This window comes from Mytilus trossulus, chromosome 4 (genome assembly GCF_036588685.1).
Source record: "Mytilus trossulus isolate FHL-02 chromosome 4, PNRI_Mtr1.1.1.hap1, whole genome shotgun sequence".
Lineage (NCBI taxonomy): Eukaryota > Metazoa > Mollusca > Bivalvia > Mytilida > Mytilidae > Mytilus > Mytilus trossulus.
Genome location: NC_086376.1, coordinates 37,741,501 through 37,758,853, shown reverse-complemented (window position 1 = coordinate 37,758,853; position 17,353 = coordinate 37,741,501). Strand labels below are relative to the sequence as shown.

At 31.4% G+C, this 17,353-nt stretch overlaps 1 protein-coding gene across 1 annotated transcript; it reads left to right on the top strand.

Moving 5' to 3' along the window:
• The first annotated feature begins 5,083 nt into the window (after window positions 1–5,083).
• LOC134716591 (putative tyrosinase-like protein tyr-3) lies at window positions 5,084–11,588 on the top strand. Its single transcript, XM_063579603.1, has 8 exons — window positions 5,084–5,226; window positions 6,238–6,348; window positions 7,367–7,579; window positions 8,531–8,569; window positions 9,122–9,232; window positions 9,561–9,710; window positions 10,376–10,387; window positions 11,557–11,588. Exons 1-8 carry the CDS (start codon window positions 5,136–5,138, stop codon window positions 11,586–11,588), a joined length of 759 nt encoding a protein of 252 aa, XP_063435673.1. The 5' UTR covers window positions 5,084–5,135.
• The last annotated feature ends 5,765 nt before the right edge of the window (window positions 11,589–17,353 follow it).

The following is a 17,353-nucleotide window of genomic DNA, read 5'->3' as shown; positions in this document are numbered from 1 at the left end:
TGTCTATTTCATTGATTTGTATCCAATATCTTTATTTTTTTATTAAGCTTGATATTTAAGAGGAAAATAATTCAATATTGATAGCTTAAACGTTTATGACCACCAAATTCTAACATTATATAATAATGGAACTGTGAGCTTCACATTTTGGAATAAGTTTTCAAACGACGCAGTACACTTTGTACTATTTGTAATCTATTATGAGAACATTTCATATGTTTGTACATTCAAATGACCCAAATTACATATTTAACCATATCTGTTGGATAGATAGATTCAAATGCACTAGATGTTAAGATAAATTTAAACAAACAATTCCAAGTCATCTCCAAATCAAAAGCACTTGATCTTCTTGCTAAAGTTATTTTGGATGTTAGGAATTACAAACAATATTCCTTATTTAAAAAAGAACCAAATAAACTCATCTTAGATACCAGGATAAAAAAAATATATTTAATCCAGACGAACGTTTCGTTTGCAAAAGACTCATCAGTGACGCTCGAATCACAACATTTTCAAAAGGCCAAATAAAGTACGAAGTTCAAGAGCATAAAGGACCGAAAATACCTAAATGTTTTGGCAAATACAGCAAAGGTAATCTATTCTTTAGGTAGGAAAGCCTTTGTTTTTCCAAAAATCCAAATTTTGTACATAGTTAATTCATAATTATGAACATATCAATCATACCTCAAATCAACAAATAATCACACTATCGTGTTATTGCGGTGATCTTAACAACGTTTGAAATCGAGAGGTTGTATTAAAAAAAGGAAAATGTCGTGCTCTTTTGAAAATACATTTTAACCGTGTAAAAACAATTAGAAAGAGATATATAACGTGAAAAAAACATTACATACAACATAAAGTCAACGTACAGCCATATATAGTAAATGCAATGTAAATTCCAAATATTGGCTTAATACATACATATGTGTATAAGTGCAGAGAACACAGATAACAACAATTGCGATTCATTTATTTGTATTTGACACATACACTCCAATTGTACGACTATTTCAAAGCAATACTGTAAATTTAGAAATCATTGCAATGTTGTTATTAATGCTAAACACGTGAAAGTATTAGATTCGCAACAATAATGTTATGTTGCAATACTCTTAAAACTATTTACATAAAACTTTTAAAACAAAAAGATAACATCAACTACTATTGAACAACGACTATCAATCTGGTGAACTCGACGACAAACAACATAAAAAAATATATTACTGCTCTGCAATTTACACATTCTTGACATGCATGTTTTCGAGACAAAACGTAAGTTCAAAGACAAAAGCCCGAAAATCAATTTAATTCGTAAATATATGAAAAACATATAAGCCATGTTATAACTAGTACAGCTTCTTCTTTTCCATATTTTCATTTACCTTGTGATTGTGCAGTAGATGAACCACATAAAAAATAAATGCCAGACAAGGCGTTCGTGTATATTTACACACAAAAATCATTGATGGTTAGGGTAAACAGATGCATATGAAATAGTTAAGGATCTAAAAGTATTATTTTGTTATTAAGGTTAGCATAACAAATTTTTTTGTATGTGGTCAGATATAGTATTCCACAGTTTTTTGGGGGGTATTTCCTGTTTGAAATAAAAGTTATGCAATTGGATCTCTGAATGATGTAATAAATTAAACCATAAAAATCATGTGACACTATGAGCATTGAACCGATTCCAAATCAAGGAAGATTTTGTAAACTTATCATTTAATTTTTAAAAAGGATCAATCATGGTTCGACCAATATAAACAATATGGTATTCATTATTTGAATGGTGCATGTATTATGTATGTGCCATATTAAAAGAAACTTGAATCTTCCACTTGTACTGAAGGTTTATGAGATTGGTAATGGCCAAGTAAAATAAGAAAAATATGCTAATCAAATATTACTATTAATCCTTTCATAACATCACAGTTGCCGATTTATGTTGAGCAATTGTTGTTTAATCGTTATTGCATGCTACTAAAATTTTGATGTTGATTTATTCCCAATGATCTGTCGAATCGTATTAAATAGTTGGCTGATTTGTTAAGTGGAACGAACTTAGACCCTCTAGAGATTTTTTGGTAAGTTTGTTTCTTGTCCTACAATATGCGCTTTAGTCATCAATTTATTAATTTTGAATTTATTTTCAAACTGTCAAATTCGAATATCCATTTTGCTATTGTCAACTTTCCATTTCTTTGTAACAACATCCCAGCGGCACCAGCATATTGAGTATATGTGTCTCAATTGATAAATAACTCTAGATTTAGCTCAAAGAACGTTGATTTTGTTGAACGAGGAATACTGTTTTTTCAAAGGTGCTTAGATAGGGCTATGAATCAATCAAATAAAGGTCAAGAAATTTTACGGTCGACATCATGAGCTGATTGGCCATTATGACAAAAGTGTGTCAGAAATCATATATGATATTCTTCCGCAGTCATAATAACCTTCCATCATTGTCAAACTGAACAAAAAAATAACACGAAGGGTGCCGTATACGATGCAGGAAATGCTTATTCTTCCGGAGCACCAGATTTCACTCCCGGTTTTTAGTGGAGTTCGTGTTATTTCTTTTTTTTAATATTTATTACTGTTGATGTTAATGTCCTTTGGTCTTTTGAGTTTTTGTTTATCCCTTGGTTTTGATTGTTATTACCTCTACAATAGTCAAACATTAAAGTAAATATACATTGTGAAAATTTTATCAAATTTCCAGTCCACATGGATGTATACAGTAGAATGAAAATGCAGCTTTAATGACCCTCTTGCCAATTTATTTTCGACAGAGGACGATATATTTGGTTCATTTTTCGGGGAAACATTAGCCTGGATCTCGAACGATGTTGAGGTCTTTGTAACACCATGACAATAGGAATTATGGGTAATCTTTCAAAGAAATATTGGATAACTTCTCCCTTTACGAAATCACTTAGGGAGAACATAAGCAATAAAGTGCTTTCGAGATTGTTCGGAAAATATAGTGCATTTATATCGTCTATCAAACAGGTATACATAAGATACTTTATCTTATGTAATTCGGTTCATTTGTATTTACAAACATATGCCATGTGCATTGGGTTTATCTTCAACTTACTTCAAAATAGCACAAAGTGCATTACGTCTTTTGAAAACTTATTCCAAAGTGTGACTCTCACGGTTCCATGGTCATATGTCGGATTTTGGTGACAAAACAGTCAGAAACAAGAATACTTAACTAAACTTGATACAGGCTTTTCTAAAGTAGAAAATGGTATTTTAAACCTAGTTTTATATTTAGCTAAATCTCTAACTTTTTTAACAGTCGGATAAAATTCTGACAATGAAGTATGGAAAAAACAGACATAAAAGGTTAAAATGTCAAAAATAAGGGTACAACAGTCAACATTGTGTTATACTCTCAAACACTATGTGAGGGCCGTGGTGTAGTGATTAGTGCATCGGACTACTAACACAAAGATTCCTGGTTCGATTCCCGTTTGGGATGAAAATTTCAGGAACTCAATTTTCGGCTCTCCCTTGACACCATTTGCGAGTATGGTCTTGAGGAAACGATGATAGTCCGTCGGAAGGGGACGATAAATGGCTGACCCGTGTTAAGAGAGAGCCATATCTCTTGCACGTTAAAGACACCCTTGTAGATGTCGAAAAAGAGTAGGCTAATGCCGCTACAAGACAGCACTCGCACCCGCAAAGTGGAAAGGGATTAATATAAGTTGCAAAACTTGTTTCCCAATCCACTCTAAATTATATGTTTAAACTAAACACTATTTAAATAAGCGTGATTATTTTATGTATTGATTGAAAAAGAATATAATGATATTATTTAAAACACAGGTTAAAAATAAAAACAGTAAACTTTTTTTTACATAAAAGCTACCGGTGAAATAAAAAATGCAACCTTTCATTTGTAAAATAGAACAGTACATGCACATTTGAGAGTAATTTGAAAAGTAAACACAAAAAAACATTATATAAACGTTTATAAATACCAATAGTTTAGTGTATTAATTTTAAACTGAATATAAGCATTGTATTTCTTTAAAATAATAAAAACGAAGGACAATGTATTTTATTATTTCTCAAAAAACCAATTATCATACAATATCAGTAATAAAAATGAACCCAAAACAGCAAATGAGGTGATGTAGCATACATTATTAACCCTTCTAGTTCGCATTCTTGTTCTCTTCTGGCCCCTAGTGGTTCTTTGTTAAATTGTGAGGATTTTTTTTTCGAGCGTCACTGATGAGTCTTTTGTAGACGAAACGCGCGTCTGGCGTAAATACAAAAGTTAGTCCTGATATCTATGATGAGTTTATTTACAACCACTGGGTCGATGCCACTGATGGTGGAGATTTAATTTCCCTAGGGTATCACCAGCCTAGTAGTCAGCACTTCTGTGCTGTCATGAATTATCATTGATATGGTTATATTTATAAATTAACTGTTATTAGTAATTTTTAATTTTTGAAATACTAAGGCATTTCTACCTAAGGAAAAGATAACCTTATAGCTGACTATGCGGTATGGGCTTTATTCATTGTTGAAGGCCGTACGGTGACCTTTATTTGTTAATGTTTGTGTCATTTTGGTCTTTTGTGGATAGTTGTCTCATTGGCAATCATACCACATCTACTTTTTTATACGTTTTTATTGTAAAAAAATCCGTAGGAAATACGAGTTTTGAAAAGAATTAAAAATCAAACTTTCTGTTCATATGTTTATTTGAAGTAATTCAACATATTATCATCATAATATGCCATTGTTTCTCTATTATTAAATAAATTTGTACAAATTTAAGAGTTTAAAAGATAGTTGTTACATTGATTATGTTTGCCTCAGTGATTTGTGAATTTCGAACAGCGCTATACTACTGTTATCTTTAATTACCCATGGAAGTACGTAAATATATTTACTTTTTAATTTGCAGAATCATATAACAACCTTTACTAGAAAATATATCGAAACATTTAAACTGATTGAAGTATTAAATAAAAGCTTTGAAGAATGAGATTTTTCTGTCTAGATGAGTTGAATGTTATATTATCTTATCACTTAAGACCGTCTACAGTGCAAATATTATCTGATCATTCTTTCTCTAGGCCGTATCTTGACAGTATACAATGTTGAACTCGTTAATACTTTTGTCTTCAGTTTTAATTCAGAATTATGGTCAAGCATTTGGGTTCTTAACAGGAAATATAGCCGATGCAAGTATGTTTTGTTATATTTATTTCATGTTATGTTGGTGTTTTTTCATAAAACAATGTTTCGATTGGATAAATAGAAACGGCAGGTAATGTTCCGCTCTTTATCCATAAACAACATGATATACTCGAACTCGTTGCTTAACTCGTGTAGTACATAATTATTAACGCAAAAAAAATATCAGTATAAAAAATTCTAGATATATTAATATATTATCTCGTTATAGCATCAATGAAATTGTCGGGAAACTGACTTCATTTTTTAATCCGTATTCAGTATATAAGTGAGATCGATGTATTTTCGTATTGCACGGCAATTGTAGCTATGTATTGTTGATTTTAAATTTTCACAAAATCAATTTGTATTCCAAAGCCTTTAAAAGCCGACTGATTTAGTTTGATACGTGCGTGTTGATTATGATAATCTTATCAGTGGCAAAAGAATAAAGGCAATTTGAAAGCCATATCAATAATGAAACGAAATAGCATTGAGACAACGTTTTTCAAATAAGGGTATGACCATCAATGACCGAGGGTAGACAAACCGAAGTACTTCAAATAATAACATCTTTGGTCAGTAAATTTATAATTATATTCATTATTTTAATTTTTGCATGACAGCCTAACTGTGCTAACAAATGGTTTAACGCTGCAATTTTAAGACCCTTGATGCCCGCACAATCGTCGTCAGACGACAAATATATAGCACTAAAAACGAATCTTTTATTGTTACAGTGTTAACATGTGTTAATATTTAACATTAAAACTTTTATTTAGGGTTTTATTCCATCAGTAAGAAATATCATCATACCTATATAAGACATAATAGAATAAAAAAAAAATCGAAAAATATAGAATAAGGACAATAAGTTCATAACATTAAAATGCTAGCCATAAAACCAGGTTCAACTCACCAATTATTCTTTAAATGTCCTGTACCTAATTCGAAATATAGCAGTTATAATCAACAATCTGTTTATATGTATGTTGGTGTTTAACAATGTTGTTATATTTTCAGCATGTACGGATAAAATGGCAAATTGTATTTCCTTTGATCAAGGAGCTTGCCAGGACCCGTATACAGCATGGGCAATGGAAAATTGTCGACACTTTTGTGGATTCTGCCCAGGTGAGAAACATCATGTATTGCAAATGCAAGTTTAATGTCCGACCGATTTTTTTTGGTTTAATGTAATGGCTAGCTTTCAAACAGTGATAATTCGTGATATATAATATCATATAACAATGCCTTGCAAATAAAGCATTTTTCCGTATTGATATTTATTAGGAACGATCAAAGCCGAATATTTGAAAGCCGAGGATTTGTAAATTTGAAACATTTGAAGAGCGATTTGACGAATAAAATACAAATTAAACATGTGAAATCCATCAAAGGTCAACTTTTTCTGAGGGAGTTTAAACCTTAGTTTCTTTATAATTTCAAAGTTTATTAATAAACTCATCATAGATACCAGGACTAAATTTTGTATATACGCCAGACGCGCGTTTCGTCTACAAAAGACTCGTCAGTGACGCTCGAATCCTACGGACAATTTGAGAAGGATGGGTATAAATCATGTCAGGACCGACGAACTGACTACTGAACTACAGATTCTCTCGGGTACTAACAGTTCGCCATCAGAGTTATCGACCCAATGCAACTATTCATATAAACGAATAAGTTAAGAACTGTCGTATCGAAAACAAAACAAACCAATATAATAGGAAACAACTTTAAACGTAGGCTACCACTGTCAACATTGTGCGCAAATTCAACTTTAATTTTACAGTGTCTAATTTTAGCCTTTAAAATGGAAAACTAAAGATTGCTCCATCAACACTACAGACAATCCTGAAGGTTTATTCCATATCAATTTAACAATGCTATCAAATATCTTCCTATAAAAAAATATAAATAACTTTTACTCGTTCTTTAATTGATTAGACTTTCATAATTTAAAATAAAATCCGACACCAAAAACACGCAGAAAGTTCCTTTCACAAAACCGTGAATGTACTACCAAAAAAGTATCGGGAACGAAATATTAAAACGTTATTTTTGAAGGAATAAGATTTAACATTTTTTTTCATTTACTTTATCTTTATGATTATGTTTTATTTCATCATTGTGCGTTTATGTCATTTAGTCAATAAACCACCAACTGCAGCAACTACATCAACTGCATCAACTACACCATCTACAACAACAACATCACATGTGATAGGCCCCATAACTTCGGCACTACCTTGTGTCGACACCAGAACTGACTGTGACATCTTCGGGAAATCTGTGTGTACTAATCAAAAGTATATTGCGTGGGCTAATAAAAGCTGTCGTTTATACTGTAGATTATGTCCAGGTAGGCATATAATGTACATCCAGTATATTAGACATTCAATGTGCATAAATTTCAACTGATTTTTTTTTGTTTTTCAGTTCAGTTAAAAAATTTTATTGTTAAAATTTTGAGTTCTTTAAACTCATAATCTTCAGGTTATTTGTAAACGTTGATATTATTCGATTGGTCATATTCCGAATTGCATCAGCTTTTTTTTTTAAGAAATCTTCAGATATTGCCTAGTTAATTCTTTAAATGTTAGATAAAGTCTCCGGTGTTTTTGCCTTCTATGAATTTCTTTGCAGCCATGTTCTGTATTTCTTTACATCTCTAGATTCTTCGTTTGATGACAAACATGCTGTTATATACATATATGCCTATTGTGTGGTGATATAATTGACCGATCATGCTTACCTATCTATGGTTATGTATGGTTATTATATCGTTGATATTTGGTGCAATTAGAGTATTGAAGGACTTAATTTTTGTTTTGTTATGTTTTTTTATGCAGTAATTGAAAAATTTTCTTACATTACCTTCTAAATGTAAAATAGATTTTTTATTTTTTTCGTTTGTCCTAATAGTTTTCCTGTTTTTATCTTCATCAAAATTATCCAAATTCAAACATGTGTCTTTATAAATGTATGAGACTAAATCACAATAAAAAAGCTATATGACCAAAAGTGATCTAATCGACAAATTCATCCAAGGTCAACTCTGTCTTGATGAGTTATCTTAAATCTTTATACGGAGATTTTATGAAAGATTTGTTATAAAAAAAAGCACTGAAAAATATATATTTCATCTAAAATTCTCGATAAACATGTTTTGTGTGGTAAAATCTGGTGTTTCTGTATAGGACTTCGACTTATGATGCTTGTCATAACATTATTTGTTCATTGCATAGTAATACAAAAGATATAGCTGTTCTTCATACATGTACCTTTATTAGTTATTTGAACTTTTTTTCAGCCAATATGTTACCACCTATCACAACTATATCCCCGGCGTGTATGTATGAATATTCTTTTTAAATCACTTGGTGGCATTTTGATTAGAATGTCATTTACAATTCAAGTTGGTAAATTTTACACCAAATAAACTTTTTTCAAATCAATTGAACAAACCAACGCAATTTTATTTACTGATTGATTGTTAGTATTTGATGCCATTTTCAAGACAATCTAGCTCTACTGGTGTCAAGTTTATTTTTATTAAGAAAAATACTAAAGTATTTAGATTGAAACATCTTCCTTTGGCAGCAAAACTAGACATTCTAGTTAATGGATATCCGAGTAGCATGCCACAATCACGTGCGTTGTTCGAATTTACAATATAAATGTTGACAGGCGCATGAATGCTGTAAAAATACTACTCAGAATAATTGAACCATTTACCCACCGCAAATTCAACACAATTATGTATTATATAAATATTTAAATTAGCAGAATCAATTACTGCTTAGGCTTTGACTAAAGATATGTTTATGAGATAATTAAAATTCAAGTTTTTAAGTGAAAATATACGATAAAATATATAATGTTTTCTTCGATTTTGTTGTAGTATGTGTAGATAAACATGACGATTGTAAACAATATGGAAAAGCTTCATGTCACGGGGCATATTATAGTTGGGCAAAAGACAACTGTAGACAATATTGTGGATTTTGTGTCGGTTAGTATTTTTTATTCTTAAAAGTTTATTTAATCAAAAAGATGTTCGTTCATTAACTGTAAACTTTTACTGAATAGGATTTTTTGGTTTTGTCTCCATAACCACTGCTTTAAGGTCTGGTAATGCGCGTAAATACCATGTCACCAAACTCAACAATGATAAAACCTAATGTTTGTAGACTAAGAAATATAAAAAAAATTAACTGATTGACAGTTTTTATGATACCATTCGTACAATTATAGTATATTTTCTTTATGGTTAAGTATTCAGCTGTTGATTTTTATTTTTTCGAAAATAAAATATAGAATAAAATATATTTATCTTACAGGACCAACAACTGTGGAACCCCTATGCAGAAATAAAATACAAAGCTGTTACCGATATCCTGGAGAAATATGTACAAGTGATAAATACAAAGACTGGGCAGAGGAAAATTGTAATCAACATTGTGGCTTCTGTTCTGGTGGGAGTACTGCTGGTAAAAAGCCATTTCATTAAAATCATCTCTTTGGCAACACTTTTAGGAATTATGGTCCTAAATGCTCTTCAACTTCGTACTTTTTTATTGCCTTTTTAACATTTTTTTATTCGAGCGTCACTGATAAGTGTTTCTAATTTTCAAACATAACAAAGACAATTGCTGTTATCCTTTTGGAAGTGATTAAACTTGTATGTCACATTTATAAAGAAAACCGATCATTCTTGAATGGGCGAACCATTCGTTGATACATGTGTCTGTATTTCTGTAAAGAATAATTCTAACAATCAAACTTTAAAACACATGATTTATCATAGCACATTCATGATCATATGTTTATACCTGGAACATGTCTCAAATTAATCTCATTTAATTTCTGAACATATTGGAGCTTTGAAAATACATAGTGTCATTCAATGATATGAAATCTGGAGGACTTACAGAAAACAGGAAAAATAAATTGCATATTAAGAAGTTTACGCATACATTGAATGCACGCAACAACAACACAAACCTGTCTATTTCCTATGTTAAAGTCATTATTCTTATCTCCGCTATTTGAAAAAAAAGCTTAATTGCTCTTCACAAAATCTCAAAGAAATATCGTCTTTCTTGGTGTTGAATTGTTTTCATGTGATTAAACATTGTTTACATTTAAATTACAGGTACACCTTCAGGTATGTGTAAACAGTTTTAGATAAAAAAAAAAATCATAAATAAGGTGTGAATTATGAGAAATATGACAGTTGTTGTCCATTCGTTTGGTGTGTTTGAGCTTCGGAGTTCAGTATTTTAGTGCTTGTATATTGGCTGTTAGACGAATCATCCGACATCTTTAAAATTCAATTTACGTAATAACAACTAATAGAATTATTAACTTCGTTTGTAATTAAATGGACCAAATGAATGCTCAACATAAGTTTCCAAAGTCGTATGAACGACATGCTTGCATCGGTGTATCCTTCCATCTTCATGGTGCAAACAGGATTTTTAAATGTACGTTTTCAGTTTTTTTTGTTGTTGCTTGTATTGTAACATGAATCATTAATTACTGGAATTTAACGTGCGGAGAGGGCTCACATAGGCTTTGCCTAAATTCAATTCAATTTAGTTGAATAAAATATTGTTTAAACTAAACGTGTATATCTTGATATGCTTAGTAACATCTTTATGTATGCACTTAGGTTTAAAAACTACCTATCTTGTAATTCTATTTCCTTTAAAATTTGAACGTTTAATTATACCCCCGCTTTAAAAAAGGGGGGGTATACTGTTTTACCTCTGTCTGTCCTTCCGTCCTTCCGTCAGTCCGTCAGTCCGTCCGTCCGTCCCATGAATACATTTTCGTCGCATTTTTCTCAGGAACTACTAAACAAGGATTTCTGAAATTTGGTTTCAGGGTTTATCTAAGTCAGCTATACCGTGTGATGCGTTTTCGGATTGATCACTTGACAACTTCCTGTTTACTGAACACTTGTATGATTTTCACATGATAGCCAAGTTGAAAATTTTCGTCACATTTTTCTCAGGAATAACAGTACAAGGATTTCTGAAATTTGATTTCATGATTTATATAAGTCAGCTATACCGTGTGATGCGTTTTCAGATTCATCACTCGACAACTTCCTGTTTACCGAACACTTGCATATTTTTACACTATTCATATAATCCACTTGCGGCGGGGGTATCATCAGTGAGCAGTTGCTCGCAGTTTCACTTGTTATACGTAAATTACTTAAATCGGTTGCAATTCAATAAAACGAAGCGGAAACAGCAAACATGTTACACAAAACAAGTTACAGAAACATTTCGCTGATAAATGTTTATCTTTTTTTTTTCTTTGTAGGAACAACTGCAGCAAACTACCCTGGTAAATAGTTTGTTAATAGATCATTGTAGAAATAAAGTAAAGAAAACTGCATTTCTTTTTTTTCAACTCACAATTCCATTACCCTATTAGTTCTAGAAAACATGTATACATAAACTCACTAAAGATAACAGAATTAACTTTTCAAGTTATGCCAGACGCGCGTTTCGTCTACAAAGGACTCGTCATTTTCGCTCGAATCCAAAACATTAAAAAGGCCAAATACAGTACGAAGTTATGTTTATCATATCATGTTTTTGAAAAGATTTCAAAAAAAATTAACTTAATTAATTATAATTATATACTGTGAATAAACTCATCATATATACCAGGCTTAAAATTTCATACGTCTTCTAAAAGACTCATAAGAGATGCGAGATTGAAAATAAAAGTTAAAAAGGGTGAATAGAGTACAAAGTTGGAGAGGATTGAGGATCCCAAATTGTGAAAGGTTTTGCCAAATACAACTACTGTCATCTATTCTTGTGGTTAAAATTCCTAAGAATTTCGAAAAATTCAAAGTTTGTAAACAGACAATCTATAAACTGTTACATATTTCTCACAAAAATGCATATTATAATAATTAGATTTTTAGAATATCGAGGCTATTCCTAACGGCATATTATTAAACCCTGATCACATTTATTGTATATTAAAAATAGGAGTGTATGTTTCCGTAATTTATTCTTCCTTTGTGGCCATTTTGAAATTTCAATGTATAAATGGAGAAAATAATTATAAATATATATCATCGTTCAAAATATCAAGAATGCGAATTATATCAATCGGTTGCCTACGTTAAGAGGGTTCAATTAGACTTTGAAGTCAGTTACAAATTCCAATATATGTATACGTTTAAAGTTAATGTTAGTGGATTGGAATGACATTATGATTACTTCTCTAGTGTGTCTTTTTTTCAGTTATAGGACGAAAAAGATCCATTACTTTTAAAGAAGCAATGTACCTGAATTTGAGAATCGAAAATAACATCCTCTCTTAATCCCAAGATCAGAAACCAAGATCAACTCGTGAAGCTTAACCAAAGTGCAATCACCATCAAAATTCCATACGACAATATTCATTAAACTTATCATTATCTGTACAAAATTTAGTTCAAAGACGACTATATATCTACGAACAATAAAAGAGAGGAGTATTTTTTCACATTATTATTACAATTTCGTAGTAATGATAAAAATGAATGTAAAATTCTTAACATAGTTATATGGAATAACTTTGAGAACTTCAGTTATACGTTACAATTAAAGATTTTATAAGCATAAGTAAAGGCAACAGTAGTAAACCGGTGTTCAAAAGTCAAAAATTGATTGAGAAAAATCAATTCCGGGTTACCAACTAAAAAAGAAGTAAACACATTAACTATAACAGTATGAACATATAAAAATTTACTTTAGATATAATTAGACTCTGAAATACTACTTGGGCATGTTGAGTATGAGGAATTGTGTGATAAACGTTAATGTGAAGTAACCTAATGCTACAAAAACAAAACATAAAGAAAAATGTCTGTACCATATATCAAACTGTGTATTGTACCTGGCTAGTGCTGCATACATTCATATAAGGGTGTTATAGACAGGCGAAAGATGCCAAAGGGGTATTCAAACTCATACGTCGAAAATAAACTGACAATACCTTGGCAAAAACAGAAAATGATGATTGGACAAACAGTACACATATAACAACAAAGAAATCTACAGCCTGGGCATTTTTTTTGCCGACCGTGCTAGGGCTGTTTAGCCAGTCAAAGTAGTTAATAGTTTCCATTTGTTTGACTGTGCAACACCAACCGTGTGGGATCTCGTGTGCTCCGGAAAATGATCGTATTGCTTATGTAAGTACAAACCGGTGATAATTCTAGTTCTGTAGGACACATTCGAAGACAAGAGAACAGGATTGTCGTTGTGGTTATAATAATTGGAACATATATGTCGTCATATTTGAAAAAGTAAGAGATAGGCTGTCAATTGTACCTGATTCGCTTTAGTACAAGCCCATATAAGAAAACGAAGATACAAATATAGTAAATCATGAAAAATTGAACTTCAAACCAATGACAACGACGTTAAAGAATTGATGTAAAATTTGTTATTCAGGGTTTGTATGACATTAATATTCAATATATTTCAACAACAAAACAAATCATTATTCAAAAATAAAACTACACCAATCTTATTGCTTCTAAGATTGCCCATCAAAGGATAGTGTTATAGACCTTTTCCTTTAGGTTTAAATCAAATATTTAAAATTCAGAAACATATCAATTGTTAAACGACAAAAACAAGTAATTGCATCTCTGTGTGTAAAAGTGTATTTTCCAATACATTTATGCTGGTACTATTTGCAACACATTAAGAACATTGTTTACATAACTCTATATATTTTTATTACATGGGTATTGTCCTCACTATACCTCCCAAGGCAGATACCCTTTTAAAATGAAATTAGTAACAATAGGTGTATTTGCGTTACATCAACGCTATCTAAAATATTTAAAAAAAAAAAAAACCAACAACAACAAAATACAAAGTAACATTTACTGCTGCAAGACAAATTATATACATGAGATCTTGCTACTTTAACCGCCTTGATAAATCAAATATTCCTCTAAAAGATTTAGTTCTTACCTAACCACACGATATATCCAAATAGAATGCAACGACATAAGGAACAAACATAAAGGAAAATTGATTGAAATGTTCCTGTATGTAGCTTCGTGCAACGGCGTGACAAAAATGTATGTATAATATGAATGGAAATGTAAATACAATAAACTGTCTCTAATTATATTGCAATTTAAACCTTCCGGACCCAGTGTATGAAAAATATTAATCAACGTGTGTTTGCCGATGATCTCAGAAGAAGATGATTGGGTGAGTTAACGGGTCATAACCTTTATCAACTCACTGGATGAATCAAAAAATGCTAACAGGTGTAAATGAAGTTGACAACCTTGTAGAATTTGGAAGACACTCGAAGGGATTTTCGTTTTTCAAAAATGAAAATTAATTTGAAAATCATTAGTGAACATATACTTATAAAAAAGGAGATGTACTATAATTGCCAATGAGACAACTCTCCACAAGAGACTAAAATGACTAACATAGTTTCTCGTGAATTCTCAGATTTGTCCAATTTTTATAGTTAAATTATCAATTATAATGTCAAAATTTACCCTGGGAAAAATAGGCGTATGCATGGGGGAAGAATTGTTATATAATACCTGTGATCTCAGAAGATGATTGGGCGAGTTTGAGGATTGAGTTCAATATCGTATCAGCTGTTAAGCAGCTATGTCCTAGATATTTATCAATGTTGAACGATATGCTACTAAGCTAGCATATCAAAATGACGTCATTAGTAAAACCCTTCTCTGAACCATTTTGGATTTCCTATATAGCATGAATTTTTGGGGGGCTATCTTGTTGTTTATTTGTAACGTACAAGTTCAAAGGAATTTATCAATTTTTGTAAAGAAAATCATAAAATACTTTATCTAATTATACCAATTGTCTTTTAAAATATACTATGTATTTGTGTTTCGTTTGTCCTGTCTCGTTATGTATTATCTTAATATGTTTGTATATATTGTCCTCTTGTACACAAGTATGTGTCTGAGGTTATGAATAAAATCTTGAATCTTGAAATCTAGATCTATTAGCGGCTATGTTATCTATTCGTCATTCGTCTAATAGCCAACATATAGGTAGCGCTACGTAGCAGTTATGATATTAAACGCAACCCAGGTGTGAATGAAATTGACAACTCCGTGGATTGTGGAAGGCTCTCGTTGAAAAAAAATGAAAATTTATTTTTAATCATAAGAGAAACACGTTCTTACATAGTCACTCGTGTATTATTGGAATTATTCAATCCCGATAGTTAAATTACAGATTTTAGAATCTATATTTATAACCCTAGCCTGACATCCTGCACCGAGTTGCGTTCAATATCGTAGCGGCTACATAGTGCTTCGTAGATTTTGACTATTGAACTTTAGCCATAGACTAGTTGTTACATAGATATTGATAGCAGCTACGTAGCTTCGATATTGAACTCAACTCAGGTACAGGTATCCATCTATTGTTGTCGACTTTGTATTGAAATATATAAACATTTGGATTATTTTTGTATCTTTATGTGGTAGTCTCATTTAAGAAACCCGTTTTTCTTATTTACTTTTAATTCCAAGGATTGCTCTGAATAAATGGTAGATTATGGAATTCGTCCGTCTGACAGCTCTGATGGATGTATAAATAATCAACCACTGTCGAGCTGCAGTACATCCAACGATTGCCATTTAACAATAAACAGTAAGCCAATTATTTTATTCAATTGTAAAAAGTTGGTTTTCGATAAGTGGGCCATATCCGTCGCAAATCCTGATACAGATATTGGAAAACAGCCAACCAAGTCAGGTTATGATACCGTCCATAGAATATTGATGGAATTATAACTGACTAATTTGCACGCCTTCGTTTCATTGCATAAAAACAGCCTTTTATAAGAAAATCATGATTGAAAACGCAAGCTTTAGTCACATCCGGCACTCTTTATCAATTTCGGTGTGTTTATCAAGGTACGAAGCAACTTTAGTCTAATAAATGGATTGATTGGTGGATTTCAGGTTGCCAAAGGTCTAGTGGCAAATATATTATGTATGTTCAGAATCAGAAAAAATAACTATAAGCAACTTGAAGGTCATGTAAAAGATTATGGCAAGGGTGGAGGTAAGACAGATTTGGACTTGACGAATTTTGAAAATGAGGATAATTTATAATGAAAAGAGACTAAAATTGCAACAAGACACCAACAAAGAGTAGTTGCAGGGGTTCCAAACTTGCAAAGAACGAGGTACTTTCTTTTATGGAAATATCGGATTGAACGTATCCACTCTGACCGGGAATGGCTTCGAACTTGTATATCCCGTGCAGCAAACGAACATTTCACTTTGAAAGGGTTTTACTGAATGTCGAAAAAATATCTTAATGATTATATGTTACCATTGTCAGTTGCTAACGTTGAAGAAATTTGATCAAATTTCTCAATTCCGCTAGTACGAATGTTGAAAGCAATTAAAATGGTAGGGTTTTAATTGTAAAATCGAAGCAAATACCCCTTTAAGTATAGTAGTATCTTAAATGCATATATGCATGCATATATATATATAAAACAAGTTTTTTCTTAATGAAATACTTAATATTTATTTGTAAAAAAGAACTCTTTCCAATCAATTACAAGACTATAACTGTATACCAAATCAATGATTTATGTTCATATTTCTGATGAAATGTCATGTTTCAAGGTTCAATGGACTAACAAAATAGATTGCTTTATATGACCTTGATGAGGTGGGCGGTAAAGGTATATAACTAGGACAAAAGTATCACAGATACCATTCAGTTTGTAAAACTTAGGTACACATTGTTTCTGTATTAAAATTGGAACCTACGCATTATCTTATTTATGTCATTGATGTAATGACGCTCGCGTCTAGGTGAAATTCCTGCCTACTGACATGATATCGTGAACACATTGTGGAAAACGCAATCACGACCTTAAACAATCCTACTTACTATACTAATTGTATGTTGTCATGTTTCACAGAGTTTACTTGGTTACACAACACATGAGCAAAAAACTAAAACTACTTTAACTTAAAGCCTTAGTTTTAAAATAAAAATATATGTTTTCGCCTTAGGGAAAGAATCTCGAAAAAATAAACAATCACGGACAGAATGCTTTTATAAAATTT

Bases quoted from the DNA above. Each gene is read 5' to 3' on its own strand.
- LOC134716591 (XM_063579603.1), top strand. From the start codon at position 5,136: ATGTTGAACTCGTTAATACTTTTGTCTTCAGTTTTAATTCAGAATTAT. The intron at 6,349-7,366 runs GTGAGAAACATC...TATGTCATTTAG, and splicing joins CTTTTGTGGATTCTGCCCAG to TCAATAAACCACCAACTGCA. The intron at 7,580-8,530 runs GTAGGCATATAA...ACTTTTTTTCAG, and splicing joins ATACTGTAGATTATGTCCAG to CCAATATGTTACCACCTATC.